General features: G+C 41.1%; 1 protein-coding gene across 4 annotated transcripts in view; it reads right to left on the bottom strand.

The window, feature by feature from the left end:
• Positions 1–15,350, bottom strand: part of htr4 (5-hydroxytryptamine receptor 4) — a 64,383-nt gene that overhangs the window by 23,156 nt on the left and 25,877 nt on the right. For all 4 annotated transcript variants that reach the window (XR_013134012.1, XM_077021848.1, XM_077021847.1 and 1 more), the window contains exon 5: positions 1,245–1,398. Coding sequence is in view for 3 of the 4 variants with exons in the window: in XM_077021848.1 (XP_076877963.1) it covers positions 1,245–1,398 (154 nt within the window). In the remaining variant the exon portion in view is untranslated. The remainder of the gene's footprint in view (positions 1–1,244; positions 1,399–15,350) is intronic.

Genomic DNA, 15,350 nt, shown 5'->3' with positions numbered 1-15,350 from the left:
TGAACTTCCCAAAACTCTGTGTACTCTGTGAGACACACTTTTAATTGAATTCAATTCAAATTAATTAAATAGTTAAGTTCTGTATTGTGAACTGAGCCAAAGCTCATGTTAAACAGAGGAACACAAATATGTGTATATGTACAGACACGAGCTTCGTCTGCTCCCCCAACAACTCTCACATCATGTCTGTGAGTCTCTAGGCCATCTGGCCACTGCAGAAAGGCAGAGCAACAGAGCATACCATATTTTTCTCTGCAATTTTCATTTTTTTAATCTTCACCACATTGAGGTTTTTTCTAAGTGTATGCTATATCGTGAACCAAGGTTTCACAGACACCTGATACAGAACCACTAATTGGCTCCTAGGAGAAGCTAAGTCAATGAAAATGGTAGTGTTCCTGATCCCGCTTTGAAATGTGTGGGTAAACTGTTCAAAATGTACATTAGCATAATGCTTGAGCATCGATGTAGATATTGCAGAGGCAAATTAAACATCAAATGAAATGCTTTTCATATTTCCTTATTTCCATAAATTGTCTTTATGCCAAAATGTGAAATATTAATCATTATGTACAAAAGGATATTATGACATTGCTAATTTATGCTAAATAAAACAATGTTAAAAACAGTTTATTAAAATTTGTGAAAGTGTTATGAAACACTTCTTAGCTGAATCGAGAACTGCATGTTAATTGTGGACACACGCTCAGGATTTGAACAGCATTTCCTCTCTGTGAGTCTTTCTGTGCAGTCCATCCATCTGCACACACTTGTGCCTGATTATTGAAAGGTGATGGATTAGGGGCTCCACCTGGGTACCTGGACATTTATTCTGCTGGATCATCACATGGATCGTTGAGCGTTATTCATTCCCCTATGCCGTACAAATACAGCTACAGGAAGAAAAACACATTTCTTTGAACGCTGTATTCAAGTCTATGAATTTGAATATAAAGTAGGACACAAAATCTGAGAAAAACATCAAGGAACAGATTGAAAAAACAAGAAAATGCTCTAATGAACCAAATCTGAACCTGATTTACATGTTTATAGAGATAATGATTTTGCTCAATGTCTAATCATTTTTAGTCTTTTAATAGACCGTGTGAATAATCCAGACTTGTTTACACACTTCTATTCCACGGAAGATGGGAGAGAAAGAAAAATTATCATAAATAAAGCAAGTGCATTTTTAAACGTCATCAACACAGGACTGTCCTCGACATCAGACGCATGCGACTCACCAAATGATTTATTCCAATGCTGTTCCAGCCTTGCATTATGGGTAAGAAGGATATAACGGTTGGGATTACCCAGCACCCTCCGATCATGAGAGTCACTCTCAATGGCGTCATCTTATTCCTGTAGACCAGGGGCTGACAGCAGATAGCATAGTACCTGGAACATTAAGGTTCAAGAGTGTTTTATAACAGTATTAATTATTCATATCATAATGTCAAAATATTCATTCATAATAGTCTTATATTCAAGTTATATCATTTTTAGGTTTGCTTTGTAACACAACATATGCTCTCTGAACATTCATGGTGTAGGCATATTTAAAGTCTGAGTGAACATTGTATGCTGTAAGTCTAATAATATGTTATACCAATATATATATATATATATATATATATATATATATATATATATATATATATATATATATATATATATATATATATATATATATAAACTATAATGAAAAGTGACAAGTTTGTCTAGTGAAAAAAGACGTCTCAGACAACTGTGGAAGTGAAGAAACATTCTGTAGTATAGTCTGCTAACTAGTTTCCAGTGATCTTTGCCACTGAAATGTGAGCAAAGAAAAACAGGCACTGTTTCTCAACCACACATCTGAACCATCTGAACCATACATCTAAACATCTGAACCATCTGAACCATATATCCAAACACCTGAACCATCTGAATCATACATACAACATCTAAACCATCTGAACCGTACATCCAAACATCTGAACTATACATCTGAACCATACATCCAAACATCTGAACCACACATTTGACCATACATCTGAATCACAAATCCACACATCTGCACCACACATCCACAAATCTGAACCATACATCTGAACCACACATCTGAATCACACATCCACACATCTGCACCACACATCCACACATCTGCCCCATACATCCACACATCTGCACCACACATCTGCCCCACACATCCACACATTTGCCCCACAGATCCACACATCTGCCCCACAGATCCACACATCTGCCCCATATATCCACACATCTGCACCATACATCCACACATCTGCCCCATACATCCACACATCTGCCCCACACATCCACACATTTGCCCCACAGATCCACACATCTGCCCCACAGATCCACACATCTGCCCCATACATCCACACATCTGCACCACACATCCACACATCTGCCCCATACATCCACACATCTGCCCCACACATCCACACATCTGCCCCATACATCCACACATTTGCCCCACAGATCCACACATCTGCCCCATACATCCACACATCTGCCCCACAGATCCACACATCTGCCCCATACATCCACACATTTGCCCCACACATCCACACATCTGCCCCACACATCCACACATCTGCCCCACACATCCACACATTTGCCCCACACATCCACACATTTGCCCCACACATCCACACATCTGCCCCACACATCCACACATCTGCCCCATACATCCACACATCTGCCCCACACATCCACACATCTGCACCACACATCCACACATCTGCCCCACACATCCACACATCTGCACCACACATCCAAACAGCTGCTCCTCACAAACAGTATTTCTCGCACATCTTGAACGCATTTGGAATATTGTCATAAAGCCTCATTTAAGTGCAGAAGGGAGAATAAGCCGCGGCCTTTAAGTGGGTTTCCGTGCGATCCTTTGTATGACGGAAACAGAAAAGAAATCCAAAAAAGTGTGAAGCAAACAACCGCGCACGCCGGTGCGTAGGAAGCCGCGGAGGGATGAATGGTGCTCCCATTTTTCTGGAACAAAGGGTGATGACAGTGTGAGAGTGGAGGAACGCCGCTGATATAATGGCACAGATGTCTTGGTGTGATGGGTCCGTACCATCTAGACCAACAGCAAAAATAACCGTGGATCTGTGCCAGGCGTGATGCAGAGCACGAGCGAAGCTGCCTCACTCTCATCAGGGTTACATCACTGCCACCGTGAAAGAGCTCAGCTGGGACATGCTGCTGCATCTCTATATACCAACATTTACATATGGATATAGGCATTTGTATGTGGAAATAACAGTAGTATGTGACTACTATTATTCTCTGCCGTCTTTGACCAGATTCATGTTTTTCGCACCCAATCTCTTTCTCATTTGAACTTATAAAATGAGAAATCAAAACTTTTTAATTGAATGAACAGGTTTCCAATTCCTCCCCAGGATGGTGTATACCTGTTTCACTCAGGCTGCAGAATTCTGAGTGGCTTGTAGCTGTTGAGAGCCCTGGGGAAAAACTAGAATAAGAGACAGAGTTGGCTATGGAGGGTGTCAGAAGAGACAGATCTCCCCACGGGCCTTCAGTACAAAATGGGGATGATCTCTCCATCTGACTCTTACTCTGACCCAGTTCTGTCTGCACCGTGGCCAGAGTGTGTGTATGTGTGCTGGGGTTCCTGTTTATCAGCTCCCCCCTTTAGTCACTACGTGTGACATTCCTGGCACGAGCTCATTACACCACATTTAGCACGGGCAGAAAGGCCTGTTCTCCACTGCAAGCCCTCAGCGTTCACACCTCATCAGCAGAGCCTCTAACTGAACCGGGTCCTGATCGTCCTCTCCATGCACAGAAGGGAAGAGGTGATTCACTTTCTGAATTCTGCTGGACTGAAGCAGTGAGTTTCATTAAACAGCCACGACAGCTGCTCAGAGTTCTTCTGCTTGGCTAATTGATGCTCGCTGCCGACACCCCCACCCCCCAGGACTGTGATTTAAGCCACATCCAGTATCACTGTTTGAGTAAGCCTTTGGATCGTTCCACCATAATAAATAGGGGCAGGGTCCGGGGAGCGCGGGAGGGGGCAAGTGTTTGACGGCAGGCCAGCAGAAACACGACCCACGCACCACTCACTCCGCATGTGCTGAAGTACTCTGGGCCCAGAGCCGGAGTGGCTAATCGGGAGATTCGGGAGGATTCCCGATGGGCCGGCTCATGTCAGTCTCTAGTTTGGGAGGGGAAAATAATTTTGGGCCGGATTTGGGCATGAAACTCCCGGGCTGAAAAAGTGTCCCACTCCGGCCCTGTCTGGGCCGCATGGTGTTATTAGCCTGCCAAACCTCTGGTGGCAATGGGAGGCCTGGTGGAGGCTGGCTGGTAAAGAGAACCCTGGCTTATTTCATTTTCGGCATGGTGTGTGTACCCAGCATAACATGGAGCCGGAGGCGAAGTCCAATAGAAAACTGACAGGGCACCGGTGCTTTAATGATAATTACAGTGCCAGTGATCGATGAGATCTGGTAATGCTGTTAGTTTGCGCGGCTGGCTCAGCAAAGAGAGATGGATTGCAGAACATATGAATCATTATCTGAGCAAGCTCCATAACCACTGACAGCTAGTGCATATAATGAGCAGAAGTGTTTAGGTTTTTTTTATTCTTTTTCATACTGAGTCAGTGTTCATGTCTTAGCATTCAGTCGTATGTATTCCAGTCAGGCTTCGGAGGATGGACGCATAGTGTAAGAGTTGTGTAAAAATGGCAGTGGCAAGCTTGACTTACACTGGAGAAACGCTACAAACAGCCAAACGACCAGCCGTCTGGGACGGGTGGGCAAGCAGTGAGCCTTACGACTGCATCTGAAACCTATTTGCCCAAGAAGACTCTTATAGACTCAGAGCTTCCTAATGTATATCACTTTCCTTTCAGGCATTTCTAAAAATAAGGCTCTTAAGAACACATTTCTGTTCCCCTGTCTCTTTGCCTTTACAGCTCTGTGAAGCAGAATCTACTCTGATTCAAGCCATCAGCATTAGACACTGATTGCAGCTTTTTTTCCCAGGCACCTGTAATTGCAGTTATTTTCAGTGGGTTTTTCTTTCATTAAATTTTGATCAAGAGGCATACTTGCTTCAGTTTTTCATGCTAATGCTTCTTGACTTTTTCACATGTAGGGAGAATGTGGGGATGGCAGTGTGAATTTGAGCAGAATCCATGACAAGAGCATAGGTCCCAGTGAGATATGGCCTGGGAGAGTGAAAGAGTTTCTTAGGGAAGTCATATAAGTGCTTAATATCAGGAATACATTTCTCATGTTATTCTATTTTGCAGAGGGAGAGAAGAATTTTCCAGTATTACTGTAAAAAAGCCATTATAGACCAGGAATATTGTTAGAATTGTTAGTTTATGAAACGGTCTGGCCAAATTCTTTTGCATTAAATCACTCTAATTAGTACTGAACATAATGAACCTCTTCTAAATAGAGTGCTATTCCACTTCAAAACAAAGCTTACCAAGAATCCATCTCAGTGTACCCATAACAGCACTGAAAATCAATAACACTGGAACAAGTGGTTTATTCAGCCAGATAGGCCTAATCAAGCTGACTATTAATGTAATGGATCTCATTTGGCATTGATCAGAGTCTACCAAAACACAATCCACAGAATTCAGAAAAATAAATATCTCACTCTACATGAAATAAAGTACTGTAAATTATTATCTGAAAAATGAAATCATAAAACAAACTATTTAATTCAAATTTAGAAAGAAAATCTTCCAGAACATGTGAAGATGCACTTCATGAAAAACACTTCATGATTACAGCTCTTGCGGACTAAAAGATTTAATGGGTCTATGCTATGAATTAAGGCAGCTATTGTGTTTGTTGGCACAAGTAATTGACTGTCCATTCATACCAGTCACTGGTCATTTAACCATGAGAAATAAAGACTTCCATCCGTAATGATCACTCTTCAATCAAAGCTACACAAAAGGTTTATAAAACACCCATGGAGCAGCTTCAGACACTTAATGTAGTCTACTGCATAAAATGATTAAAAACCCATAAATGCATGAACTCATCTTTCACGGTATTGCATTAACAATGGACTCGCCATTTCCTGGTACTAAATGTATTTGCATCTACTGTAAGGTCTGCTGCAATATATAGTACAAAAACTGCACAGTAAGCAAAATACATTGTTCATTAAACTGTACAGCAATGTACAGAAGAAAACTATATCTCCTTCTCACTGCCTATGATTCACATGCATTAGTCTCTTTGCTTGCTGCTCTAGTATTGATTCGATTTTATTGTTTTTTCTAGATTTATCTTTATTTTGCCCATTTTCCTACTATCTAGTGGAGCAGGAAAGCTTTTTATTATTTTATTTTTTACTTTATATGATTAGATGAAACATGCCAGCAACTTAATCACTTCAACTTTATTACGGTAGCTTCTGGCTGCCTGGACAGCAATTGACTAGCAAATAAAGTAGCTTAACTCCAGGATAGGATCTCTGAGTGGTGGCTGAGACATAGAGCTAAGCTGAGGCTAATTCTGGCTTTGAACGATTGGACTCTGTTCAGGGCAAGAAGAGTTGGGACAGAGCCCAGGTGAGAATGAGGAAAACCTTCGTATGGTGTTAACTCCTGTAATAGGTATGCAGTGCTAAAGGAGACTGTATTGTACAGTGCTGCCAGACCCCAGAGAATGGTCTACTTTGCCTGGGATGAGCAGCAAAGCCAACAGCTCACCACCAGCACATGGCCCGAAACGCCCAAAGCAAAGAACCCGTGCTATGTTAGCCACCCAGCAACCCACATAAAACGCTCTCACAATGCCTCGATCCAGAGTCACTGCTGAAACCACTGGCTGCCAGTTAGGAACGACTGACAGCATCAAGAAAAAAAAATCAATGTCTCGACCAGAACAAAGTACTCTGCTAATTGGACCTTTAATTATGGACCTGAGAAGCAGAAGACATCAAACTCTGCGCTTCCCCAATGCAGCCGTCTGTGACATCCTGCAGGAAATCCTCAATGCTTTACAGAACAACCGGTGAGCCGCTCCACGGAGGGAAGAGTTGTGCACATCAGCACATGAGACATCATCAAACAATAGTATCAAAGGAGGATTTTATTCTCCTCCTCAATCTACTCAAACTTCTTCCTGCTCAGGTGCAAGTTTTCACACTGAACGGGACCCCCCAATCTCAACTGCTGTTTTTAAACACACCCCCGTGCCATCAATCACACACCATGTTCCTTCCAGCATTAACAGACCAGGAAGCCCACACTGCACTACACCTCCCCATAAGTGGTGAGAAGACTGACATGTTAGAAAGCGTGCTGCGACATGGTCTACTGTTTCAGAACTACGCGATAGCTGGTGGCATTCAGATCCATGAGAGCACTAATTACAACCTCGTTAGATCTAACTTGATTATAGTAAAGGCAAGCAAACAAAGTGAGGTATCACCTGTGATAAGTGTTGAGATCCTTAATGTTAGATTGTGGTGACAGATTATTTTGGTCTTTTAAAAATTAAAATAAACATTCTTAGGTCTTAACCTTAACCAGATGAGAACGTGGATGCAGTCACAGTAACCAAAGAATAAAAGGTCAAGGGTGGACACCAGCTCTCACACCAACACCACGACCGGTTAAAATTAAGACTATATCCAAATTCTCCTCTGATTCATCCATAGCAACGTTATACATATACTGTTAATGTTACAAACTTCACAATGTTGCAAACAGTTGAAGACTATAAATATTAATTAGGGGTGGGACGCGATTAAAAAAATTAATCGAATTAATCAGAAGCTTTGTAATTAATTAATCGAAATTAATCGCATTTTAATCGCATTTCAGTATTTAACATGAGAAATATTAATTTAAGTTTGAATGATGAATGAATCAATGAACATAATCATAAACTTCAACATCTTGTTTATTTTTCTACCAGTCTACTACACAGACCAATATATGTGTAGTGTGCAGAAAACAGTTCAGAACATTGGAAATTCTGATCAAAAATGTTTAATTTTGGGAGTTTTGCTCAGGATATTGGAAGAATTGAAGTAAATCAGAAGATGTTTTTTAATAGCATTTTAGCAATTTCTTTAATTTCCCAGGCTTCTGCCACAGGCATCTCCATAGTGCCTAGAAGTGGTCTTCTGCATGCTCAAAGCAAATGACTGGATCTTCATCATCTATAGATTCATCATCTATAATATGAGCTGTCACACCAAGATCATTCTTGTTGCTAACAGAGGTCCAGTGATCCCCAGTCAGAGCCACATTTGTGGCACTCTTCACAATAACCTGTTTTAATTCCTATTCCTCATCATACAGCTGCTGGATTTTCTTCGACATTGTCTTTCTGGGGTGAGTTTCCCAAAAACGTTCTTAGCGCCAAGTACTTCGTTACCTCATTCTTACGTACGAGGTTAAGAAGTACTTGGCGCTAAGAACGTTTTGGGAAACTCACCCCTGGACGGTAGTTCGTAACTTGCATCAGTTGACGCAATGTGCAGCGCTTCTTGTAAGTCTTTATCTTTGACCACTGAAAGCGGACAACACAAATAATGTGACGCGTCATGTTTAAACGCGTGCGGAGTCGCGCGCTACGGCCACTCGCGAAAGTTTAATCCAGTCTTAATGGTCCAATGAAGGTCATTTAAAAACCAGGACATTTCCTCACAGGATGTGAATTACGGACGTTTGGTCACCCTATCGTACTAGGAATACATTTAGCAGCTAAGTTATCATTACTGACCTGCGCGTTAAGCTGGGCGTACACTGTGCGATTTTTGGCCCATTTTCAGCCGATTTTTCACTCGTTTCGGCTCAATCGCGTGTCGTGCATCGTATAGTTTATTTACACAGGTATACGAGGAGCGATTCACAACTCCCGATCAGAAATCGCAGCGTCGCAAGAATATCAAACATGTTTGAAATTCAAATCGCTCCTCGTGAGAGTATCGCACTGTTGAAGCAGCTCCACGAGCCGACTATCCCTGCGATTTAGTCGTACAGTTTGAGCTGGAGGTGAGTACACGATTTAAAATATCGCACAGTGTACGCCCAGCTTTAGCCGCAACATGTTTTGCGTTGAGGTGGTAACGAAGGGTGGAAGTGCTCCTGTGATAAGCGAACTCCTTCCTACATAAAGTGTAAATAACACTATTTTTGTTTGTAGCCTACTTCCATCTGGAAGTTTATATTTAAATTTCCCATCCACCAGCGTAGCCTCTTCAGTCATATCCATCATGATCTTATTGTGCGTCCATATAATCTGTATGTCTGGAACTCGTGCACTGAAAAACATTCCACGGTGCAAAAGTGTCTCGTCCGTTAAATGCGTTAATTTTTTTAGTGCGTTAATTTTCCTGTAATTAATTAATCGAAATTAACGCGTTAAAGTCCCACCACTAATATTAATTAATAATATTTTTCTCTAAATGAATCCACCCCACCTCAGTGTTGTTCTCTCTGTGTTTCAAGAACTAATAAAAGAGGTTGGGTAGAAACATACATTATCTCACAGCATGACAGTCTTACACAACGTTTTGGGGAGCACAGCACTTTTGAATATCTTACTATTATGCTTAGGGGCAAACAGTGAGTTCTAATGACTGTCCTATATAACCTACCTAGACATCACAAAGGTTTCCTTGATGAATTTGGCAATCTTTTAACAAAGATAATGACTGACTTTGATCCTATTTTATTTCACCTGTGTTTTTAATATCCATCTCGCCATCCTGCAGATTCTATTACTTGTGATTTCATCATGCTGTTAGATTCCTTAGACCTCACGCAAGATGTAATCGGTCCTACACGTGAACGTGGCCCTATTTTAGACTTTAGTTATATCCATGGAGGCCATGGTGGCAACCAAACTTGATGTAGGAGACTTGGACTATTAGTCTTCATTGCATTCTCAGTGTTTACCAGTTTTAACACTACTAAGAAATCTGTTACAAAGTGCTACTTTACATGAGTCGACGCCGTACAGCATTTCTCCAATGGTTTTGGTTCACTAACACGCATCAAGGCCATAGATTGTGACATTGGTTGACAGCTTCACATGAATACTGAATGAATATATAAATACATTCATTCATATAAATACACAGCACCTTTAACAACCAAACAAAAGCATAGTACTCCTAAAACTACACTGAAATATTAGACACTGAAAATAGACACCGACTATTCACTGACCACAAAATCTGCAAACTAAACTCTACATACAGTTTAGGTTTGAAGTGCAAGGGTAGTCTTCTTTTCAAGCCTGACTGACAGTCACCAAAATAATCTTAAATTCCTTTTTGCTGTGATTGACAAGATGGTTAACCACTCAGCTCATACCTCATTAGAACTTGACAAATCTGCTGGATTGTTTTGCAATATCCTCCATTAGCATCATACAAGATGCAAGGTCAATATATTAAGGTCAATTTTAGAGAATCCCAATTCTATATACAGTGGGGAAAATAAGTATTTAGTCAGTCACCAATTGTGCAAGTTCTCCCACTTAAAAAGATGAGAGAGGCAGGTAATTGACATCATAGGTAGACCTCAACTATGAGAGACAAAATGTGAAAAAAAAAATTGAGAAAATCATTTTGTCTGACTTTTAAAGAATTTATTTGCAAATAGTGGAAAATAAGTATTTGGTTAATAACAAAAGTTCATCTCAATACTTTGTTGTATATCCTAAGTTGGCAATGACAGAGGTCAAACGTTTTCTGTAAGTCTTCACAAGGTTGGCACACACTGTTGCTGGTATGTTGGCCCATTCCTCCATGCAGATCTCCTCTAGAGCAGTGATGTTTTGGGGCTGTCGGCGGGCAACACGGACTTTTAACTCCCTCCAAAGGTTTTCGATGGGGTTGAGATCAGGAGACTGGCTAGGCCACTCCAGGACTTTGAAAATGTTTCTTACGAAGCCAAAGTGTGCAGTGTGCTTGAGATCATTGTCATGCTGAAAGACCCAGCCACGTTTCATCTTCATTGCCCTTGCTGATGGAAGGAGGTTTGCACCCAAAATCTCACAATACATGGCCCCATTCATTCTTTCATGTACACGGACCAGTCGTCCTGGTCCCTTTGCAGAGAAACAGCCCCAAAGCATGATGTTGCCACCCCCATGCTTGACAGTTGGTATGGTGTTCTTTGGATGCAACTCAGCATTCACTGTCCTCCAAACACGACGAGTTGTGTTTTTACCAAATAGTTCTACTTTGGTTTCATCTGACCATATGACATTCTCCCAATACTCTTCTGGAACATCCAAATGCTCTCTAGCAAACTTCAGACGTGCCTGGATATAGACTGGCTTAAGCAGGGGGACATGTCTGGCACTGCAAGATCTGAGTCCCTGGCGTCGTAGTGTGTTGCTGATGGTAGCCTTTGTAACGTTGGTCCCAGCTTTCTGCAGGTCATTCACTAGATCCCCCCTTGTGGTTCTGGGATTTTTCCTCACCGTTCTTGTGATCATTTTGACCCCACGGGCTGAGATCTTGCGTGGAGCCCCAGATCGAGGGAGATTAGTAGTGGTCTTGTAGGTCTTCCATTTTCTGATTATTGCTCCCACAGTAGATTTCTTCACACCAAGCTGCTTGCCTATTGCAGATCCAGTCTTCCCAGCCTGGTGCAGGTCTACAATTCGGTTTCTGGTGTCCTCCAACAGCTCTTTCGTCTTCACCATAGTGGAGTTTGAAGTGTGACTGTTTGAGGTTGTGGGCAGGTGTCTTTTATACTGTTAACGACTTCAAACAGGTGCCATTAATACAGGTAATGAGTGGGGGAAAGAGGAGCCTCTTAAAAAAGAAGTTACAGGTCTGTGACAGCCAGAAATCTTGCTTGTTTGTAGGTGACCAAATACTTATTTTCCACCATTATTTGCAAATAAATTCTTTAAAAGTCAGACAAAATGATTTTCTCAATTTTTTTTCACATTTTGTCTCTCATAGTAGAGGTCTACCTATGATGTCAATTACAGGCCTCTCTCATCTTTTTAAGTGGGAGAACTTGCACAATTGGTGACTGACTAAATACTTATTTTCCCCACTGTATATATAGTCACAGTCTGAGTGCTGTTTTATTTTGAAAAATATTTTTTTAATTGGGATTCTCTCCCAATTACATCCGTCTGGTGAGTTTTATTTTTATGTGGTTTATATTTGTTTTTATGCCAGCCGTTTTATTTAGTCGTATTTACCCCCCACACTTTAAAGGCCGGTCCATGAAAATATTGTCTGACATGTAACTGGACCGTGGCACAAAAAAGATTGGGGACTGCTGTGCTAGGTCATAGTACAGAAGGAAAGCACCTTAACTCTTAGAAATTGCCACTGAAACACAAAGATGATCATTATTCAAAACTACTAGCTGCCCTCTAGACACCACACCAACAAAATACTTTGATCAAGCCTTCAGCGCACTGTGGAAAGACTTGGATGTGATGGTGCTCCTACCGCACTGGTAGCCACCCTCATATGGCAGAGGTGATGCACGTGGCTATATTTACGTTTCTGTATTTTGAAGTCTCTGGTTTGATTTGTTGCCACGTTCCACACAGTGTGTGCTGTGCCTCAACCCGGGGGCTGTTATGTTGTTTTGTTGTCGCTGTTAAAAGCCTTTGTGTTTGTATGTCCATTTGTTAGTCACTCAATGTTACATTGGCTTCTTTTGTTCAGCTCACTTTGCAATGTCACACCTATTCTGACACAGATTGAGCCCAGTGGGGGTGAGGAGAGGTGCTGTTTCCACTTTAACATTAGAATTTTTTCATCTTTCTAGCATGGTGGTGAGTTTCAAAATGACATTTCAAACATGATGTCATTGACTGCAAATGCACCCTCAGGTGAATACCTGCCACGCCCACAACACTCGACAAGCATTCTACAGACTACATTTCCCATAACCCTCCTCTTTGTCTCCTGTTTCTAGTTATCTCCCTCTTTCTTCTCTATATATTCTTGTTCAGTCTTGTTCAGTTAGTTGTACCATTTTCATTGTTGTTGCTCTCATTGTGGCTGACACCTGTTTCTCAGGTTTTCTCCTGTTTTGCCTGCCTCATTTTTTATTTAGTTGGTTAGTTAATTCTCTAATATCTGTTTGCATATTAAACAGCTGACTTTCGTCTTCTGAGCCTATAACAATAACATTTTAATTATCATTTTGTCACAACTGTCACAATATCACAGGAAACATGTTAATTTAAATGAACATATTTTAATTTAAATTGATCATCCTGTATAAATGAATGTCTTATACATAATATAAATGTTATAAATGTCTGTATAAATGAAATTTTTAAAAAAGTCTACTAAATTGCAAATGTAAATGAAATTATTTCATTTGAATTTTAAGTTTGAGCTCAAGCTTAGATGAGCTCAAATATGTATGAGTGGAGCATTTAAATGCAAATGCTTAGAATTACATTGCCATTTTATGTATTATATTTACATTTTTTATTTTGGTGCTGAAATGGTTCCATATAAAATACCATGTTAGTAATGTATCTAGATCAGTGACCTATCATCTTCATAACATATAATATCCTCACAGCAACTGAAAAATATTACGTATCTTCTCATTTTTACTCCTGTAATGCTACTTGCTTAATCTCAAGCTCACAGAGGGTTCATGATGCAGCAGGCAGAATTTTAGCATGTGCAAAGATAAGAGATCATATTACACCCACCCTTACAGAGCTGCACTGGGTACTTTAAAATACTATCTACAAGAGTTTACATGGTCTTGCTCCTCTATGTCTCATTTGTATGATCATGAGGAATGTACCTTCAAGGGCCCTCAGATCAGATGATAAAAGTATACTGATGGGGTCCAATGCCCAGCTAAAATGATCCGATCCCGCTATTTGCTGCTTGGCCTTAAACTCTGAAATTCTCTCCCAGACAACCTGAGAGCCAGTAACAACTTTTAGCAACAATTAAACACTTTAACAACAATTAAACACTTCTAAGAAGAAAGTTAAGACTTTTCTATTTTGTAAGTTTTAGAAGTTAGTGCAAGTTCTGTGAGTTAACTAATGACTGTACTAACATGCCCTTTTACTTTCTTGGCGGTTGGAAATGCAGTCTTTAAATTAACTTCATTAATGAATCTTTTAAATTGTTAAATTGTTATCCTGCAATTTCTGGTTAATCTGGTTATTCTTTAAATGATTTAATCTTCTCTATCTTTACATTTTCACAAACACCTTCCTGAGTTAATAGATACAATAAGCTTTCCTATTCCTCTTTAGACTTTATTTTCTGTAACGCGCTTTGTAAACTGTGTTTAAGAAAGTGCAGTTCAAACACAGTTTATTATGATTATTTATTGTATTACTATTAAACACAAACCCTTATTTAAGAAAAGAAGTGTGAGTGACTGTGGGTGCCTGGAGTTACTCACTGCCCCACAAATGGGCCCTTCAGAGGCAGGAAGGGACCCCCAGCTGAATTACAGAGCAAGCAGCTTCGTAGGTGGTGCAGCGTGTTTCAAGTGCACTAACAGGAAATGACATGCATAATGTGGCAGCCAGTGCTAAATGTCTGTCTGTAGGACAGTCAGCCAGAAGACATATTGTGGCACTGCCTCATTGTCCAGACTCACTTTGGCAAACGACTTGTAAAATGGCCAAGACATAGACAGCTTCCCGAGATTCATGGTAGTAATAACTGTCGGCCAGCAGCCGATCTTCCAGGAACGTTGGCCGTTCCTCCTGACGCAGGCAAACACAGCTCCCTTTGCAAGAACACAAGCTAAAGACTGGGTAATTTAACAATGTGGGATGCAGCAACTGGCGCAAAACAATCAAAGCGAGTGTCACACATTTAGCTTTTGGGGCCATGAGAGTCTCCATCAAGGCCACTGTGGGCAGGGCACAAACCACTCGGAATGGAGGCCTATAAAAACCTCTATTAAAAAAGCCTATAAAAGACTGTCATTTTCATTCAAGAGCCATTGGTAAGTAGGATAATTTTAAGAAGCAGTTTCTCATTCTAGAAGGAGAGGGAGAGAGGAAGAGAAACACAGGGAAGGAACCAAAAGAGAACCGTAGCGGAGGTCAGGCACTTTGTGACAGGACCATATTAATGTCGACCACCACCCACTTCTCTTTTCCGCCCTTCTGACCCCAGTTGCGAGCCAGCTTTTAAAAGGCTGCCTCCGTTACTGCGAGCGCTGAATGACGCAAGCCAGGAGAGCAGCACTACACTCGGAAATCTCGTCGCATATCCGCCTCGTGGGCTTCTGGCACCAGCTCTCACACGCCGAAAAAAACACACAAAACACTCACTACTGACCTGGAGAAAGATGGACTGAGGACGAGCGAACAGAG

This window comes from Brachyhypopomus gauderio, chromosome 11 (assembly GCF_052324685.1).
Source record: "Brachyhypopomus gauderio isolate BG-103 chromosome 11, BGAUD_0.2, whole genome shotgun sequence".
Taxonomy (NCBI): Eukaryota; Metazoa; Chordata; class Actinopteri; order Gymnotiformes; family Hypopomidae; genus Brachyhypopomus; species Brachyhypopomus gauderio.
The sequence above is the reverse complement of the archived record's forward strand: the minus strand, read 5'-3'. Positions and strand labels throughout refer to the sequence as shown.